The sequence below is a fragment of the Cyanistes caeruleus genome, chromosome 18 (genome assembly GCF_971803275.1).
Source record: "Cyanistes caeruleus chromosome 18, bCyaCae1.hap1.1, whole genome shotgun sequence".
NCBI classification, from domain to species: Eukaryota; Metazoa; Chordata; class Aves; order Passeriformes; family Paridae; genus Cyanistes; species Cyanistes caeruleus.
This window is the reverse complement of record NC_141718.1, coordinates 1,923,964-1,942,886: the sequence shown is the minus strand read 5'-3', so window position 1 is coordinate 1,942,886 and position 18,923 is coordinate 1,923,964. Positions and strand designations below refer to the sequence as shown.

Below are 18,923 nucleotides of genomic sequence, written 5' to 3'. Positions count from 1 at the left end.
CAGCAACATCCTGGGGCAGAGCTGGCCCTGCTGCCACAGATGCTCCCCAGCTCTCACCTCCCTGCTCCTTCCAACCCTGTGGAAGAGCTGCAAGTTCTTAATGTCTCCTCTGAGACAAGCAAAGCGGATTTGGGGCTCAGCAGGCGGCTGTTGGGGTGGAGTTTAGCAGCACACTCTGCAGGGGAGTGGAGGCGATCAGCTAACGCTCCACTTGGCCAGCACCTCTGCAGGGCTGTGAAATTTCCCTTCGCTTCCAAGATCCATGTCCTCCACGCTGTCACCTTAACTGGCTAAGAGCAAAGTGCCTGGGATCCCAGAGAGGGATCAGCCATGGCCCACAGGCAGCAAACATCCCAGCTATTGCTGGGCAATGGCTGCTCTCCCCTCCCAAACATGATCCATTCACTGCAGCTCGCCTCCCTGCCAAGAGAGTGGAACCCTTGTGAAACCAGATCCAAACGAAGCCGAGGTCACGGGGATGTTTCAAGATGAATGGAGCACTCCCAGAAGATGTGGGCCAACTGGCTCATGTACAAACCATTCATTCCATAGGATTCCCCTGTGTCAAGCCACACAGCCCATTCAAAACAAAACGAAACAGAAAAACCCCTCCACCCAGCAGTCTGGGCGCTGGCTCCCTATCTCTTATCCCTATTCCTTATCCCTATCCCTTACCCCTATCCCTGATCCCTATCCCTTCCTATCTTCACTACCAGTATAAACCACAGCCACGAGGTGTTTATGGAGTGCTACCCAGGATGAGCAGCACACTGGGGTTTCAGGTCCCCAAGAGACAGCCAAATGCTGATAAACCCAACCTACTGGCCACCAGCTCCATGTTTTGCTCTGGCAGAACCATTGCACAGCTCCATTATATCTCTCACATGGCTGGGGAGATGCTGATGCAAATTAAATAAAGCTCTGACTTTGGATCCTGTCCAGAAAGTGTGTTTGGTGTCATGGCAAGGTCCCCGACCTCAGTGGGACCTAAAGTTAGTGGGATATGGCAGAGGACTTCAGAAGTGTGTGCCCTGGCAGTCCTGTCTTGGCTTCCTCAGAGAAGACTGAATGAGGGGTGAAGAGGAGGAGGAAGGAGAAGCTGGTCTCACCTCTTGCTCCGAGAGCCCGTCGATGATTTCAGACACCTCGTGCTCACTGCGTGCGGCTGACATGGAGAGCCCTCCACTGCCCCTCTGTCCTACCCTGCTGGGAAAGGGCAGTGACACACTCAGGCACTGGTGCTCCACTTCAAAAGCAGCAAACCACATTCAAAACCACTTTGACCTCCATAACAGCCATATCCCAACGATCTGCCCAGGCCACAACCTCACTGTGGGAATGGTGCCTGTGTTTAGGGCTCGCAACCAAGAGCCTCAAACCACTTTCCTTACCTGTATCAACTTCCTGGATTGCTGGAACACAAGGACATTTCATGCCCTCTCCCCCACATTTTCTCCTGTTCACCCCCCACCACAGCAATGGCACAAAGGTGTTGGTGTTAGCACCGAGCCATTAGCACTGTGCCACCACATCTGGTTTGCAAATCCTGTGGGAAGCTTTAAATCAAACCCATCCATTGACATCCTTCCCTTACAGTAAAACAGCCACATGTCCCAAGAAATTACAACTTTTCTTATTAAGCAGGTAAAAAAATGAACATTTCTCAGTACCATTTCTCCCTTTCTCTTTCAGACAAGATAAAGCCATCAGTTAGGAAGTTTGGACCTACCCAGTTGTTAGTGGGGCACAAGGATGGGATGCTGGCAGAAGGGTTTAGGTTTTCTGCATATCAGGTGACCCCAGGCAAGATGCCAGGGCAGAAATGGGAAGGACAGGGAGTTTTCAGCAAAAAGGGTGGAGATCATGAAATTGTGTCTCCTCCTGGCAGAAAACAACATGACCTCAATTGCACTTCCAATGAGGAGAGGAAAACGGACAGGGGCTGGGAGAGACAGGGGACATCCCTTCCAGAGAGACATTTCACTCCCTTCATATTGTCTGTGGTCATTCCAATAACCTCAGCAGATGTTTCTGCTCCCACTAAGGCATGTGCCTGTATTAAATCATCAACATGAGCAAAAAATGCACCTGCAAGTTCTGTACATCTTCATCTGGGCACACCAGTAAGGCAGGAATTAGTGCTGTCCCAGCCAGCTGGGCAGCACAAGGGAGCTACCCCTGGCTCTGATGTGGCCAGCTGGGAGATCAGCAGGAGAAGTGAGACAGGCACTCACATTCCTGACATTTTTCCTCCTTTTGGCTCTGTGTTGAGCCACCCTGGGGAAAAAGCAGCAAGATTCATGTCTGCTGGCTTCTGCCTTCGACTAGAGAGGGAGAAAAGGGACCGAGAGCCACCCCAGCCTGCTCCTCCCGCAAACAAATCCCACACCCATTCCCCAAGAAAAAAGAAAGGCTGTCTGATACCAGCTCAGCCCCTTCCTACCGCTTCTCCTCTAACCTCTGCATGCGCTCTTGCAGCTCGCGTTGTTTCCGGATCTCTGGGAATTGTTTCTCATAGTATTCCCGCACTTTGCTCTCTTTGGCACGGCGCCGGGGGTTATTTTCAATGCGCTCCACTTTTTTTTCCCAGGCCTCCATCAGCTGGTCATAGCGCTGGCAAAACTTCTGTTCCTGAAAGGGCAGAGGGAGAGAGGGAGCTCAGAGACGTGCCTGGGAAGGGCAACTCCTCCAGGCCTGGCCCTCGATGGCTGCTCGGGCTGAGCGTGAGTCATGTTGCTTAAAGAAATACAATTTATTAGGACATGGACATGCTCCAGGGCCTGGGACCAACCCAAGGGTGAATTCTCAAAACAGGCCATCAGGAATCCTCAGGCTCTTTCCTTCCAGACCCAACATGTTTGGTGGAACCAGGACTCTTACCCAGCGTGGCTTGGCCCACCCCTCACATCTGCTTGAGCATCCTCTGGCCCAGCAGGTGCTTGATTCAGCAGCCAAAGGCCCTGTGCTGGGGAGGGAGCCCCTGCTCCACAGCCCTGGAGAGAACAAGGTGCCTGCCTGAGGCCACTGAGCCAGGAGGGACTGAAACACAGCCTTGGAGGGAGGCACAGGGGGCAGGAAAGCTGGGCCCCACCGCGTGAGCAGGGCCGTGCACTGTGCTGGGGAGAGCTTGCCATGGTGCCCAAGGCCAGGCACCCCTTCCTACCCACACACAGCAGCTCCAGCATTCACAGCTCCATGCTGCCAATGATGATGGCACTGGGGCCATGGGGCAGCTCCATGGGCCTGGCTCCCCAAAATCAACAGCCAGGCAGCCAGCCCCAGCCCACAGCCATACAGCGTGGTGGCCTGACCACACACTCAGCTCCTTCACCACCCTAGAAAGCAAAAGTACTTTTCCTGCTGCTGCTCTTCCTTTTTGGCCCATGTGACGGGACAAGCACATCCGCAGCGACAGCAAACCCAGGCCCTGCCAAAACACGGCACACAAGGGTTTCCACAGCATCTCCCCACGGTGACATCCTCATGGCACAGCCACCCACCAGGTCCAGCACTGCACTTCTGACTGGCATTTATGGGACAAGCCTGCTAACACTGAAATAACACTTGCAACACAAATGAGTCTCCTCCCATTCTGCCCCAAACCTCTTCTCCCTCCTCCAGCCACACTCCTGCTGGAGGAGACACCCACGCACAGGGAAGGTCCATGGTGGGGAGACGCCTGTCTGGTCCCCGACAGCCACCAGAGTGGCAGCAGTGATGGTGCCCAACCTCAGCTGAGAGCAGCTGGGGGACCAGAGGGGTTTTAGGGTTTCAGTTTGTGTCAGGCAAATGCCTTCCAAGCCCCAAATCAGGAAGTGAAAGCAGATGTTGCTCTCATGGCAAGCCCCAGCTCACTCCTGACCCTGACACCGCTTTCCAGAATGGGCGGCTCAGCACCAGCACACTCAGCACCACAAGAGATACAAATAATCCAGATTTCAAAGAAATAAATTCATCTCTTGCAACCACCACCCTATAAGCAGAAGTCTGAGGCTGCAGGACTTCCAAGATGCACTTTTTTCTCGTCTTGTTTGCTCTTGGCCACAAAGAAAATTTGAGGTGAAAAAAATCCCCAAATCAATGGAAATACAGAGCAATCTGTGGCCCATGTCACACCAATCCTGGCACACGGGTTTGGCTTGTCCATCCTGGACCCGGCAATAATCCAAGAAGAGCAACACATCTTTGATCTCCTTGGCCTTTTGGAGGCACCTCAACAATAATGTGAGGCAGATAGAGCACCTCAAGCCCTAGAGCTGAGCCAGATGAACACTTTCCCCTGCAAATAAATCAATTCCCACTTGCATGCCTGGAGCCAGAGACTGTATTGCCCTGCATGAATGCACAGGAGGTGCTTGGTTTTCATCAGGAGCTGAAGGAAACAGCCACAAGATAAAAACGAGGAAGGAGAACAGAAATTAAAATGTCCTAAAAGCCCACATGGGGTATCTCACACTTTGGGCGAGGAGCTACAGGTAACACCAACAGCCTGCGGCAGCTTGGCAAAATCACAGCTGCTGCGTTTTCACCTCTCCCAAAGCAACGCCATCAGCCCCCTGAAAACGAGAGCTCCCACCCTGCCAGCAAATCTGCTACATCCTCCTGCTTTCAGAGCATCACATTTGGGAAGAAGCTAAAAATATCCCATGGAGTTTATGAAGCCGGTGCCCGGTGCTGCCAGCCTGCGGCACGGCCGGGAGAGAGCCCAGCACGAGGGCTCGGTCTGGTGAGAAGCACCAAGGTTTTGAAGGGTTTGTCATTCCCTGTGGGAATGAGCCACTGTTGGGTCCTGCACTGCCATCACCCCAGCAGAGCCACCTGGCATGGCCCTGGCTGCTTCACAGCCAGCAGGGCAGCTCTTTCCTCTTTTTCTTCCGCTCCTTGGAACAACTCGACGAAAGCTTTATCCAGAATTCCTCTTTTAAGTAACTGGCATTTGAAGATGGAAAAAGCAAAACATCAATGTCACGCTGCTGATTGCCCAGAGCTCACACCCTGGCAGCAGGACAGCAGTACCAAACCTTCCCCCTCGCCCAGCTCTGCCCTCCAGAGCACGTCTTCCTAAGGGACTGGCTGAGCATTTCCTTAACTCCCCACCACATAAAATTCAAACCCCACTGCAGCTGGGCTGGGCTGCAGCATCCCCATCCAGTGCTCTTTGCTCCAGCTGGGACACACGCTCCCTGCAATCTCCTGCATCCTTCAAAAGCCAAGATTACAGGCACCTTACAGCACTGCGAGCTCCTCAGATCATCACAGCTCCACCACCAGGAGAAGCTCCTGGTCAGGCACTTCAGGAACAGAAGCATCTATTCCTTCTCCAGGCTTCCTCTGAGCATCCCTGAGCGTGTCCATTCCTGAGCAACCATCTGTGCTGGCTTTCAGCATGGGTGCCCCCTTGCTCCCCTCCCCGGCTGGGCTCAGCAGCCCATCAGCCTCTCAATCACACCAGTAAGTGATAGCGAGCCAAATCGGACCTGACACGCCTAGCTAAAAATGGATGAATAGTAACGCCGCCGTAGCAGCTGAAGGCAGCTTGTGGGCTGTGCCAAGCCCAAGCCCTCCTGCAGCCCACGCTCTCACAGCTCCAGGGAACGGAGCAGCACTCTGGAGGGGAGGAGAAGAGCCAAGGTGACAGGAGGAACCAGTCCAATTCCCTTGCAAGCCCCGTGGTTTTCTTCCCTTGGCTGATGGAGACAAACCTCTCACACCCAGAACAGCTCCCTTCATTCCCTCTCTGCATCACCACCCCAATGGCAATTAAATATCTTCTGCTGTGTTGCCTTCAGTGGAAATGGGAGGAAGCCTTGTGGATTCTCTGGGATGGGGCTCTCGGGGCTGGACCCTGTGGCGACCGAGCTCTGACCCTGCTCCAGCAAGCCCCAGGCAGCAACAATACCCCAGAAAGTAAAAGAGCCAGAAAGAAACGCTGGCATGTGGATGGGCTTTGCTAAAAATAGGGTCTGCTACAAAATAGGCAGAAAAATAGCTAAGCATACCCATTTTGCAAACAGAATCAGCAAATGTATTCACTTTGCAAATTCAGCAACCGTATGTTGCCTATTTTGTAGAATAGGCAAAATGCTTCCCTAAACTGAAAAATCCCCTTTCAAGGACACTGAATAAACTGGCTGGCAGAAATTCACCTATTTTGCATGACAGGCGACTTTACTGCAAGTCGTATTTTAGGAACTGTGCTCTTGCAGCCTAATTAAACCTTTTCCCCCAGCTCCTTGATATTCACACAGAGCAACTCACTCTAGGTTTAGCACAGTAACCAGCCATTTCCACCAGAAAGCAGTTCCCGGGCACTTCCCTCCTGCTTCCAACAAAACCACATGATGCTCTGCAATCCCTTTTTTTTTTTGAGGAAGGGAATATTGACCCACTTCCCACCATGCAGAAGTCCTCAGCTGCAGGAGGGGAGGTGCCCAGAGCAGCCCTGACTGCCGTGCCACATCCTGATGGAGTTGTAATCCCTGTAGCCCCTTGTCCTGCGAGAGGCTTTATCATGGACAAGTCTAAATGAACACGTATTTGGACATGATGGGAGACACAACCATTCCTTGGGAATGCAAGGTCTGTGGCTTTTGGAATACTGGTGGAAAACAGGGGCAAAAAAGCTTTAGAAAGGAAAATAATTATTCAAATAAATTAGAAAATAATATGGTATCTGCCTCAGAAATGTATGTATTGGAAGTTACTTTTAAAGGTACAGCCTTCAAACCACTTCCCAGGTTTGTTATTCTTGAATATTTCCAACAATTCCTCACAATTTGGCACTTCTGTCCAGCTCTAAAAACTTTGAGAAAACCTGCACCATTTCCAATGCAAGGCACAAACACTGGCTCTCGAGCCTGCCCCAGGACAGAGACAGCGAGGCAAGAGAGTATTTACATCTTCCTCATGAAACGTGAGCTGAATCACCCATCACTGAAAGACACTGCAAAATCCACCCTCCTGGTGGGAGCCACTGGTTGTTCTGGCATTTCCTCTTCTGTGCTGGCTTTGCCTTCCAGCTCCTGCCGGGAACCGACTGCAACTGTCAGCACTGAAAATGTACAAATTCTGTCAAACCCGCTTGAACTTTCTCCTCTGGTAACTGCAGACTTTGCAACAAAAGCCTCTTGAAGCCTCATAATCACCCCTGCCTTGCCCCTTACCCAACCAAGACCTTTCTCCTTAAAGGTCACTGAAACTCTCTCGCAGGCAACGCTGCCTAGAAACAAACTGGAGCAGAGCTTGAATTTTGTTTTTAACCACAAATTCCTCGAACACTGCTCTGTGGTCAGCTGGAAGGAGGCAGAGCAGCCTCCAGCCCGTTCACCGGAAGCAGAGTCAGCTTGTTTCACACCTCTCTTAGGGTTCAATTACTCACAAAATAGACATTTATGCTGTGAATAGGCTTTCTGAGATCAATGATGGGCTCTGCTGTGATGAAGCCAACCCCACGTGTTTGCTCTGTGGGAGGCACTTGCAGAGGGAGGTGCTGCCTGCAGCAGGCTCGGGGACCTCTCCTTCACATGTTATTTTAAGCAGGAGAGATTCCACAGTAATACAACAGGCAAAGTACAGAGTACCAGCACCTCTCTGCTGGAAAGCATCCTTTTCTTTCTCACATTATAAATTACGCTGTTTTATACATATAAAACAAGGTCTAAGGGAATCACTTACCCACTGTTTGCGCGCATGATTTCTCCTCTTAAAGTATAAAATTAACTTTTTCCGCATTGCCTGGTTTCTGTAAAGAGAGAAAAAAGAGATGAGATCTGATTAACAAGGCGGCTAAAGTACACAGCCTGGCTTTCCCCGCTCCCAAAAGAGTGTGCAGCATCGCTTCCACCTGAACTAGGAATTGCATCAACTTGAGAACAGCAAATGCTCTTATCTCAGACCTCGAGACAGCTTAGAGAAAGACCAACAAACCTTCTGAGACCGGGAACTTCACCCACATCTGCTGGTAAACCAGGACTAAAGGTGAGAACTAAATTAATAAAGTCCCACTGCAAACCTTCCCCGTGTTCTCAGCATCACACGTGCACAGACGCTCAGCTCTGCATCTACCAGGGGGTCAGGGTCCTTTCATTAATTTCACGCTGTTCTGCAAAACCCCAGTGGGTGCCCAAGAGCTGGGGGGCTCAAACCAAGCTCTGCATGGCAGGAGGTGGCACCCCCAAGCAGTGACCACCCTGGGCACCCTGATGGGGATGTTGGCACACACACGTTCACCCCTGGGCTCTGAGGCCCTGATAAGGAGGCAGGATCACAGCAGGGCTTGCAGGACTTATCTCCTGACCTCTTGCTTCCTTGAAGCCATGCCCAGAAAAGCTGCAAACAACCAGCCCAGGAGAGTTCAGCAGAAATTAGGACCTCGAGGGGGAAACCGGCCACCACAACCCAACCACCCCGGCGTCTGCCCAGACACCGCCTCGCTTTCTTCTTCTTTCTACTTTCTAAAGGCAGCGTGAAATAAATGCTCAAAGAGAAGCAGAACAGGAGCAGAGCAGAGCTGAAAAGGCTGCAGGAGCTCCCAGAGCCTGGATGAGCCCCAGAGCTGAGCTCCTGTGGTTGTTCCTGCTGCTAATATTCACAGCAATAAAATCTCTAGGTAAAAGGTAGAGACCAGGGGCAAAGGAGTTTCCTTAAGTCTTTTATCCCGATTAAAGGCAGAGCTGCAGTGTGTAATTACTGATCAGGAGCTTAGCAGTCTCATGGAGGCATGTTCTGTGGGATTTAGCCGAATGAAGAGACACCCTTGCTGCTTCCTCATTCACCTCCCGTGGGGCTAGCACGAAGGGAAAAAACGCCGTCCTCCCCTTGTAAATCCCTCAGCACAATTAACAGCTAACGGGATTGTTTGGGAAGGGGCAGAAGGCCCAGCTCACTTAAAGAGAAACTGGAACAGTCCTGGCTAAGTTTAGGAATGGAGAACATTACAGAAAGCATGGATATTTTTCCCTTTTTAAACTCTTCCTGCTACAGCACTGAGCCATGCATGGGCCCTCACAGGAATGACAGCGATCCCACAGCAAGCGCTGCCCTGGCAGCCACAGGTCCAGCACTTGTTTGCCAGCCCCAGCTCCTCACCTGCTCCTGCATCCCTTCCCATCACACACAGTGAGCTTTCCTCAGCGGCCCCAGCGCCGTGTGGTGCCTCAGTGGGCAGCAAACCCTCCTGCAGAGACCCCGTCAGACACATTTCCTTCCGAGGCTCCAGCTCTTTGCGAGGGTCACCGTGCCCAACAAACACATTCCCGTTGTTTGTTTATTCCTAACTCTCATGGCAGCTCTAACACAAGGAAACCTTTGGGGTGGTGCTGATGACGAGCACGTGTGGGAGGGTCCCCAACAAGGGGTCATGGATTGGGGCCAGCCCAGCTCAATCAACCCCTGCCCTCCCCATGTCGGCCTGGGTGGCATCCAGGAGCAACGCGGGGCTTTGACACGCTGCTGCTGGATCTGCTGCACAAGTTCTTAGAAAACAGGAGAGCAAATGAAGGAAATCAGCAGCTCTTACGCAGCTGATGGGCTGCCTTGAGCTGTGCATCATGGCTGACCTTGAAAGTGCGAATACAGGCGAAGGCTTAATGGCTCTGCAGCTGCAAAAATCAGGAATGCCTTGAAAGGCAGTGTATGTTTACCACCACCAAGGCTGAAGTAATCAAAGAGTGAAAGGATTACAACAACAACAAACCCCCTCATGCCCTGAATGTTTTTGCCACTTTATCTTTTTGTTTTGCTTTGTTTTTGCATAAGGTCAACCTTTCAAAGGTTAATACAATCTTGGTAAATATAAATAGGCTTCACAGTTTATCTTGCTCCACGTACTGCTGTTACTTAGAAACCGTTTTGCAGCGAGGTTAATTCGGGCCACGTGTCTCCCAAGCACACGCTGTGCTCCCTGGGCAAATCAGGGAGCAAACACAACTGCTGTGCACAGGGGAAGGTGAGGGCTGTCTGCTGGGAGCTGGGCACTGAAATAACCGCTCTGGAGTGGCACATGGCAAAGGCTGCTCCTGCAAGGTGCCAGCTCTCCTCCCTTCTCCTCCTCCCCTGCCTGAGTCCTGCGGTTTTCTGGGCACAAGGAAAGCGGCACGGATGGAGACCTGAACGGCACAGGGGTGAAGAAATCAGGCAGCTCCCAGGCAGGAGGAACAGGCGCTCCTTAGATAAAGCAACAGTGACTCTTGTGGGCAGCTTAAAGTATTGCTGGGCTGGCATGTCACACCACGCCGGGTGGGGAGGACACTCGAGCTCCCTGCCTCATCCTCAGCAGTGTCCCTGAGGACTGGGAGGCTGGGACAGACACAGAGCCCCCCCTGCCTCTGGTGAGCTGGTGTTTGGAGGCTGCCAGATGGCACATCCCCATCCCTGTGGCTGACAATTCATCTACTGGATGGAGCCCATCTCCATCCCTGACTTCCCTGTGTTGCACAGCTCATCCTCTTCTCCCTGCCCCAGTGCCCCACACAGGAGCACAATTCTCAGAGCCAGTCTCCAAAAACAAGAGAAACCCATCTCCCACTCCCAGCAAAGCACAGCCAGCCCTGTGGGAGCAGCTGCTTCCACCTCCACTGGCTTGGCCCAAGGTAGCTTTTGTTTCATGTCTTTCACAATGGAGCCAGTCAAGGAGAGAACCTGTAGCTCTGACTTCTGAGTTACTTGGCACAGCTCCACACGAAGGACTTGGGATCCTTCCGGAGGCTGCGATATTGGAAGGATGTGGGTGCACACATGCGTGGTGTGTACCCACGTGTGGACCCTGCCAAAGCCCTGGGATAAGGCTCCCAAAGGACACAAAGAGCTGATGCACGGCAGCACACCTGGCCAAGCCTGTGGAGACCTTCAACTGGTGCAAGACGAGATGAAAGGAAGTTTGCTATTTGAGCAAAACTGATCAGGGGTATTTAATTACACAGGAACGTCTTTCATCAGCCAGAGCAAACAAAGCAGGGACCAAACTGCAAAGAGCTGTGGGAAGAAGGCAGCGAGCAGCTGGCAAAGCCATTGTGCAGCAATGGATCCCATGGGCAAGGGTAGGAAACTGAGGAAGCTCCAGCCAAACAAAGCACAGGGAGATGAGAGATCTGCAAACCAGGAGGCCTGAGGAGCACAGCAAGAACGCTCCGAGGTGAAACCAGCCTAGAGGCAACGGAGACCAAACCAGTTCTGCCCTCCCCCCTGCTCCTGTGCATCCCAAGCTGCAGCTCAGGGCAGTCACTGCTTCCCTCTGGCCACAGGGCTCCCTGCAGCGAGGGCAGGGAGCAGCTCACCCTGCTCACAGGTCACTGCACTCATTCCTTGGCTTGCTCTGAAGTGGCTGGAGCACACAGCTCCAGCTGCTTACACACTGTAACCTACTAACCCCAAGGCAGGGCACGCTTCTGGAGAGCCAGCTGTTCAGAGCAGCTCCTTGCAATATTTAGAAACACTTTCTGGGGAAGAAAAGCAAAGCAGATCTTTAGTTATTTACCCCTGAGCCCCTGGGCACTGGGATGGACTAAACCCCCAGCACCATCGGTGCCTCTCAGGGTGAAGTGGCAGAGGTTTATAACTCTGGCAGGCTGTTGGTGACAGAAACACCTCTGCCCTGCCCTGAAGCCAAGCTGACAACATGAGCCCAAGTGTTGCAAGGCAGTCCCCCCCAAACCAGTATTGGCTTTTTACTGGCAAGAGGAAGAAGCAGAAGGTAGCAGTGTGTGTCTCCATCATTTAGTAATTCATCACTAGGTAATCTGCTGCCTTGGTGCATGCCAACAGAGAATAAAAGAGATGAGAAACCTTGAATGGGATGAGCAGGGAGCTGCTAGGTGAATTTCTAATGAGGAAAACGTCTACAAGCACTAATAAAAAGACCTGAAAGAGAATGCATTAGTAATGACAGGGTTTGAAAGAACATTTGTGTTACATGTCAGGCTTCAACTATGAATTTAGAGGCAATCCACTGCTACTAAATCCCCTAAACAGCAAGTAATGAAAAGATGACTTAAATTTCCCAACGTGACAAGTGATTTGGAAAGCCACAGTTTGAGATTTTCAGAAGACAGCTGTTCTGCTCTTTTTGGGGGGGCACTTAGAAAACAAAAAGAAATTCAGAAGCCCTGAAACCTCTCTGAAAATCCTGACTTCAGATTTTGATTCTGCAGAGGCAGATTTCCTGCCCTCTCCCCAGGAAGCTCTCAGCTGCAGACAGTAACCCAGATGTGCAAATATTAACAGTGCACAGCTCTGCTGCTGCTGGATCTGGGCACGTGAGAAAACCCAAATCACACCAAGCTCTCCATCTGTTTTAACTATACATTCAGAGAGGTTCTCCAATACCTCTCTAAGCATCTTGAGGGGACACAGCTTGGTTTCACCCCAACATTCCTGAATTTCAGTGTAAAGCAAAGAGGAAGTTCTTGAAGCGGAGGCTTAAAGCAAACCCTGTGAACAGCACCTCGCATGCACTTACCCTGAGCTATTCACTTTGCTTTTTGTCTGCTTTTTCAAGGCTCAGGGAAGCTCACATTTTGCTTTCAAATACAAGTCTTACAGAATATGATTGCAAGATGACTGCTTTGGGAAAGGGGGGAGGAGAGTCCTGCCGGGCTGTTTTTCATGGCTGACCGAGCAGGAATCTCCCGCCGTAGAGACGAAGGCCCCCTTGGAGAATATCTCTTCAGACAGACAGCAGGTAATTGATCCTGCTCATGTGAACAACATCTTGTCATTTTTCAAACACTTGGAGGAAAGAAGGTTAATATCTTTGGAGCCAGAGCCTGGGGAATACGCAGAGTCACTACAGTGGCAGGGTGGGAAGGACAGCTCTCATGCTCGTACAAGCAGCTGGCAAAGCACTGAAATAAAGGCCTTGACCAGAGGCACTGGTGCTTCACCGGTGCACCAGCATATTCTGTATTTGTTGTGTGTCATCAAAATGTAGAAAAAGGGTCTTTGTAGCCTCCCCAACTGATGCAGAATCACTCGAGTGGTTTCCAGCTGTGCTCAGGGATGTGATGCATCTTCAAGAAACTTTTCAGTCTGTTGCAAAGCCAGAAAATTCTCACCTTGAAAAACAGCAAGGGCCAAGCCAGCCACAGGGGCAAAGCTCACTCCATCCCTGTGAAATGAGGGCACCAAATGCCATCTTGCCCTCCTCTTTCTTGATGAGGGAGTGGCAGAGCCCTTCTCTCCAGCAACACAGACATTTCAAACAGAAAGGACACGGTCCCATCAAAGGTAGGTCAAGTCTTTGGAACAAACCACTCAAGGGTGCCTTGGATCCCGCAGCAGATGTAGCATACAAAATTAACCATGTTTGCTCGAAGCCTGCACTCACAGGTGAACCAAAGGGACCGTGCAGACGAGGAACGGAGCACAGCCAGGCAGCTAAATAGGACTTAAAAGCTTTTGAAGCTGCAAACACTGGAATGAACTGGGGCATGAAATTAATTTTAACTGTACTGAATAGGAGACAGGCCATAAAACTCCATGAATATAAGAGACCGGTAACATTTTAGTAAGAGTAGAAATTCTCCCGGTAACTCCCCAGTCAGCTCTATTAGCATACGTGACTCATCCCAGCTGAAAAGCAAAGCAAACAAGAAGGGAGAATTAAATGAGTGTTGCAAGGCAGAGAGTATAGCTGTGGAGAAATCGAGGAATCCTGGCTTTCTGATATTCAAATGCCTTCCCACTGACACTTGCAAATATTCAACTGAGAATAAAAAATTGACACTAAGAAGCGTTTAAAAACAAAAAACCAAAGCTATAAGAGGTTTTTCTGACAATAACAGCCTGGCTATCTTGTGCCCATGAGGCTCCAAACCAGCTTTGCATGGGGGCAGTTTCCATTTGGCACAACACAGCCAGGATGCAAGTGAGGATTTGTGGACAGAACACAACCCAGATGATTTTCCAGCAATCTGCCAAAAGGTTTTTTCATCATGGCTAAATTTGCATAGGGTGAAGCTGTTCTGGAGAATCTGCATCCAATTACACCTTGGCAAAATATAACCTGTGGTGTCCTGGCAGCTGTCCTGATGCTCTAATGCATCTGGCTGGTGTCTCCAGCACCCTGAGGATTTACTCTGTCTTCTATGGAAACAGCCACCTCCAGGCTGTGGAGCAGAATCTGCTCTTCTGGAGCAGAAAGGCACAAACATATTAAGAACAAGGCAAAAACCAAAAAAATATCTTCAAATTCAGCCTGTGGAGAAGTTGTATATCAGATGTGAATATCCAAGCATAACTCGGTCGAAACAGAGAAGTCCAATATATTTTGCTCTTGGTCAAAAGACCCTGAATCATTTGCTTGGAAGAATCACTAAAATCTTGATTTCCTATCTGCCTCCCAAGCATCAGAATGTCTTTTAATATGCAGCATGGATGGAGAAATAGAACAAAAGACACACCAATTTCCCTGCATGTCCACCAACAAGTAGTAAAGTGCAGACCAGATCCAAGGACCTCCAAGGCAGACCAACGGCCAAAAGCAGCCAACATCTGGAGCCCAGATTGCTCAGGGGCCTTTCACTGACCTAGATCTGTAGCTGGCATCAATAACCAGCTGAAGGCAGCTAATTGCCAGGTTTCTGGAAGGAGGAGATGGAGGCTTTTCATTAAAATGTGTGGTTTCCTTCCCGTATTTTTGCAGCATTAATCACAGCGAACATTAACCCCAAGCCTGCCTGTTCCAACCTCTCCTTGGTCTGTCACTGCCACTGCCACGGGGGGACTGTCACTGTCTGGGGTGGGGATAACCCTGCAGATGCCTGCAGAGGCAGGGATGGAGGGGAACACCTGCTCTGCTGGCTGGTTTGATGGGGCTCCACCTCTTACCAACAGTTTTACTCCTGACCTACGCTGTCAGTTCCCTCTTGTTTGCGCCTGTCTTTCAGGCAGCAACCCAGGACAGGAAATGGTTTAAATCACAGGAAAATGTGATCACAAACCCACAAATATTGGCAGGGGAATGGAGAGTGGGTGAAGTATCTGCATCTACTTTTAACTCATTCTTTCAAGGACAACATAAGTGATCAGCTTGAAATTGTCACCTTCAGCACCTGCCCTGGGATGGGTGCGAGGCCCTTTGAGGCAAGGGAGGGTCCCCGAGAGCTGGTGACTTCCACACCCCATCAAAACCAGGGGAGAGGCACAACCAGCGATGCAGAGAGCATGTTCTTGGGCCACACAACAGGGTTTATCAATCATCAGGGACCCCCAGAACTGACAGGGACCCCTGAGCCTGGTGGGAGCCACGCTGGGTTTGAGTGCTTTGCAGTGAATTGTGAGGATGACGCAGGAAGCTCTGGGTGGAGCAGGAATGGAGCAGGGCCTGGCAGCGAGCAGTGGGGTCACGTCACCAAATCCTCCCCACCCCTGCAGCCCTTGGGGACACAGTGCCCCTAAACACTGCCACCTCCTACCATGCTCCCCTAGAGCAAAGATATGGGAATTTTTCCCTTCTAAGCCCCCGGGATCAATTAACATACCGCTGAAAAGCAAGAGATTATTAACTTTTGTTAATAGATTATTAAAGATGATTATCACCAGCTGACCGAGCTGGTACCAAAATAGACACGCTGCAGGCAGCTCAGAGCAATCATCAGTTCATTCAAGGCAGATAAAAAAGTTTCAGATCTGGTTTGACTATTTAAATTTCCAACAATAATCACAATTATCGCTATTCTCATTATCTGTTATAGTTCTTCTATGTTCAGGAAGTCACTGTGGTTATTAAACACATGCTGATGATTAAATCATGTATTGAGGTGATAAGTCAAATTAGATGATTGCTAAGTCTCAGTAAGTATCTTTGAAATAACCAGTTGTTATTAGACATTCAAGAGGTCCTTCATGAAAATCTAATTGTAATTGCAACTTTTCATTTTACCTCATCTTTCTCGCATGCAAACACACACACAGAGGCAGCTGATTTCATATTTCAGTACGGGTGAAACACAGAAGAAAGCACTTAAGGTAAGTGTTGTCTGGGAAAACATCAAGGACCCACATCCACCCCACCCTGAGAAAATCAAACAGCACCTTCAGCATCCACCTTAAGCTACAGCTCCTGACTGCTGAGCTCCTGGAGCTGGTTTGTGCTTCAGGCACCCAGAGCAGCTCTAATCGGATGCTCACAGTTCCTTGAGAGCTTTAATTGGGGTCTAGGAGCAAGCTGGCACCCCTCCTGCTCCATTCTACTGCCCAACCTGACATTTAAAATAGCTTTATTGCCACATACTTACATTTTAATGTTTTCATGGTACTGCCTGGTGTCTGAAGGCTGGTTGTATAACGGCTGAAATAAATAAGAGAAACGAAGGCATAAATGGCACGCTCTGACATTTAGAAAGTTAAACCCATCAGAAGCGCTGGTGCCCCGGTGCAGATGCCCAGCCCGTGTCCCCAGCCCCGCTCCCGGCCGTACTGGAGGCTGCTGGCTCCCGGCAGCGCCGCTCGAGTCGCGGAGCATCCCGGCTCAGCCCGTGGGAGGGCAGGCAGCGCCCGGGCGAGCTGGCTCACAGCGAGCGATGCGCGGCGGCGGCCAGATCAACGCGGCACGGCGAGTACGTGGCTGTTATTCACCGATTAAAAAACGCACTGCGCCTCGGAACATATGACACGGGGGAGGCGAGGGGAAAGCGGGGCTCGGGGAGCGGGAAGAGACAGTCTGTGAGCTGTGAGTTGTTATGTCTACGCGCTAAAAGCCTGCCTGAGCCCTCCCCGGGAGCCAGGCACAAGCAACTGCAGGCAGGACAAGTGTTTGTCCCTGGGGCTTCCAGCACTGCCAGGTCCCCAGGCTTGTCAGCGCAGTCCCCCAGCAGCCCTGAGGACAGCGATGCTCGGGAGGGGCAATGGGGCTCCAGCAGATAAATGTTTCCCCAGGGTTGCTCTGCACCCCACACCCTCAGTGGGGATATGGCAGGGACCTCCATGGGCAGTCTGGAGAGTTGGATCCATCCCTGGTCACTGCCTCGCTGCCTCTCCCTTCCCAGGGATTTACCCTTGGGAACCTGGAGGCTCCCACCTCTGGAAGGGAGAGGTGCTACAGAGACCAGGCTCAATCCCACCCATTGTGATTGACAGCTCAGCAGACACTCCAGGGGCTGCCACCAGTTGTGTCCACATCTGCAGGCTGACAGGGTGCTCAGGATTAAGTCCTTCAACACTTCTACTCATTGTCTTCAGCTGCTGTGAACTGGATTGCTTGCCATAGCCCAACCATCACCTAAAGAGCACAGCTCAGTCTGACCACAAAAACATCACCAAGTACTGAAGCAGTTCCTCCACAAACCTTCCCCAAACCAGCTGTGAGCATCTAACATCTGTGACCAACACAGGCAGAGGGACACGGGATGGCCTGGTTGAAGGATCCATCCTGACCATGGATCCACACACCAGCTCACCCTTCTCCTGTGGTCAATAGGGCTGAGGCTGTGCTTTGGGTCTGCCTGATTTCATCTCAGATTAAACACAGGAAAAGAGCAAAACATGTGCTGAGCATCTGCTCAACCAGGTGAGCAGCACTGGAGGCGACAGGACGCGTAAACAAAGACGGGTCCTTTCCCCCTCCAGTCTGAAGAAGGTGTTACTCCCACATCCTCTGTGGTATCTCCCTATCACCATCACAGGTGCTTGGCACAGAAGCTTGTTTTTCCACACAGCCTGTTTCTACTTCTCTGTAAAACACAGATTCTGCTTCACCACTCTGCTGCCACAGAGGACAGCCACATCAATCCGCAGAGAACAGAGACTGCGTGTAGCGCTCCCCACTCCATCTCCGCCGCACCAGCAGACCATCAGCTTCTCTTTCCGGCTGCCCTTGGACGTGTCCCTGCTCTCTGTGAAAGCACACGTAATCCCCAGGCGGAAGGGGCACGCAGAGACACGTAATCCCCAGGCAGACAGGCACGGGGATGAAGCGCCGTGTTCCAGGAGGGACGCAGCGCTGACGGCAGGGTCCAGGCGTCCGTCTGTTACCTGGCGAGGGGGTGACGGGCTGCAAGTCTGCCAGGAGACACCTGGCCACCCTGTGCTGGCACAGCCAGGGCAGATGAGAGGGATGAGCAGGTCCTTGTGCTCAGTGGTGTCCCTTCCCCAGGGGTGCTTCTACCACCAATCCTCTCAGATCTGCTGGGTCGACTCCAGGCTCAGAGCTGGCTGTGCACTTCACGCTTGGAAAGCTCAGAGGAACACAGACATCCGTCTCATCACGTAGCTTGAGAGAGGCAGGTCTGCACCACACACTGAAGAAACAGAGCTGCAGCTCCAAAGCGTCACATCCTCAGTCGCCCTGGAAAGCTGGAGCAACCGCTGGGAGGCCTTGAGCAGTGACTGTCTTTTGGAAGAGGACTGCAGGAACTGGAAATACTGAGAAATAAGCGTCTCTCTTCCCTCCTTGCTTGTAAATATCAAAGCAAAGAAGCTTTCATGCTGCAGGTCACAAAGACCTTCCTCCTGGGAGAAGCAGTGGAATTAACACTTTTGTTTGGACCTGGGTTAGAAAATGCTCTCGTGCACATGGACATTGCAGATGCCCTGATGCCAACCAGCTGACTAAAAGCTAATGATTCCCCTCCACTACAATCTATAAATTATCTGAACACTTAAGAGTCTTAGCTAGCAAACTGAAGTTTTTGAAGCACTGGAACACATCACGTTAAAAGAAAAGCCCTAACACTCAGAAATATGAAATTCTGGGACTCAAACCCAGCAACTCAAAGAGATTTCTATCTGCACAATGGCCTCAGCACCATAACTCAGCTCAGGCAGTGAATGAAGCCCAGGAGACAAGTTCTACTTACCCACAGAGAACTTACAGACTAAATACTTAAACTTTATTCTCAGCAGGGCAGGGACTGAGAAACAGCATCTTCCCTCCGAGCCATCCACAACTCCTAATTCCACCTTTCTCAGTAAGCAAGCACAAGTAAAGC

The 18,923-nt window shown here is 51.0% G+C and overlaps 1 protein-coding gene across 23 annotated transcripts in view; it reads right to left on the bottom strand.

Annotated features, from left to right (window-relative positions):
- Positions 1-18,923, bottom strand: part of NCOR2 (nuclear receptor corepressor 2) — a 225,541-nt gene that overhangs the window by 77,326 nt on the left and 129,292 nt on the right. For 7 of the 23 annotated variants that reach the window (XM_086855208.1, XM_086855219.1, XM_086855225.1 and 4 more), the window contains 4 exons: positions 16,233-16,285; positions 7,675-7,741; positions 2,444-2,631; positions 1,110-1,206 (listed from right to left, as the gene is read on the bottom strand). In XM_086855208.1, the coding sequence (XP_086711334.1) occupies positions 1,110-1,206; positions 2,444-2,631; positions 7,675-7,741; positions 16,233-16,285 (405 nt within the window). The remainder of the gene's footprint in view (positions 1-1,109; positions 1,207-2,443; positions 2,632-7,674; positions 7,742-16,232; positions 16,286-18,923) is intronic. The other 16 variants (XM_086855214.1, XM_086855223.1, XM_086855233.1 and 13 more) reach the window with 3 other exon arrangements.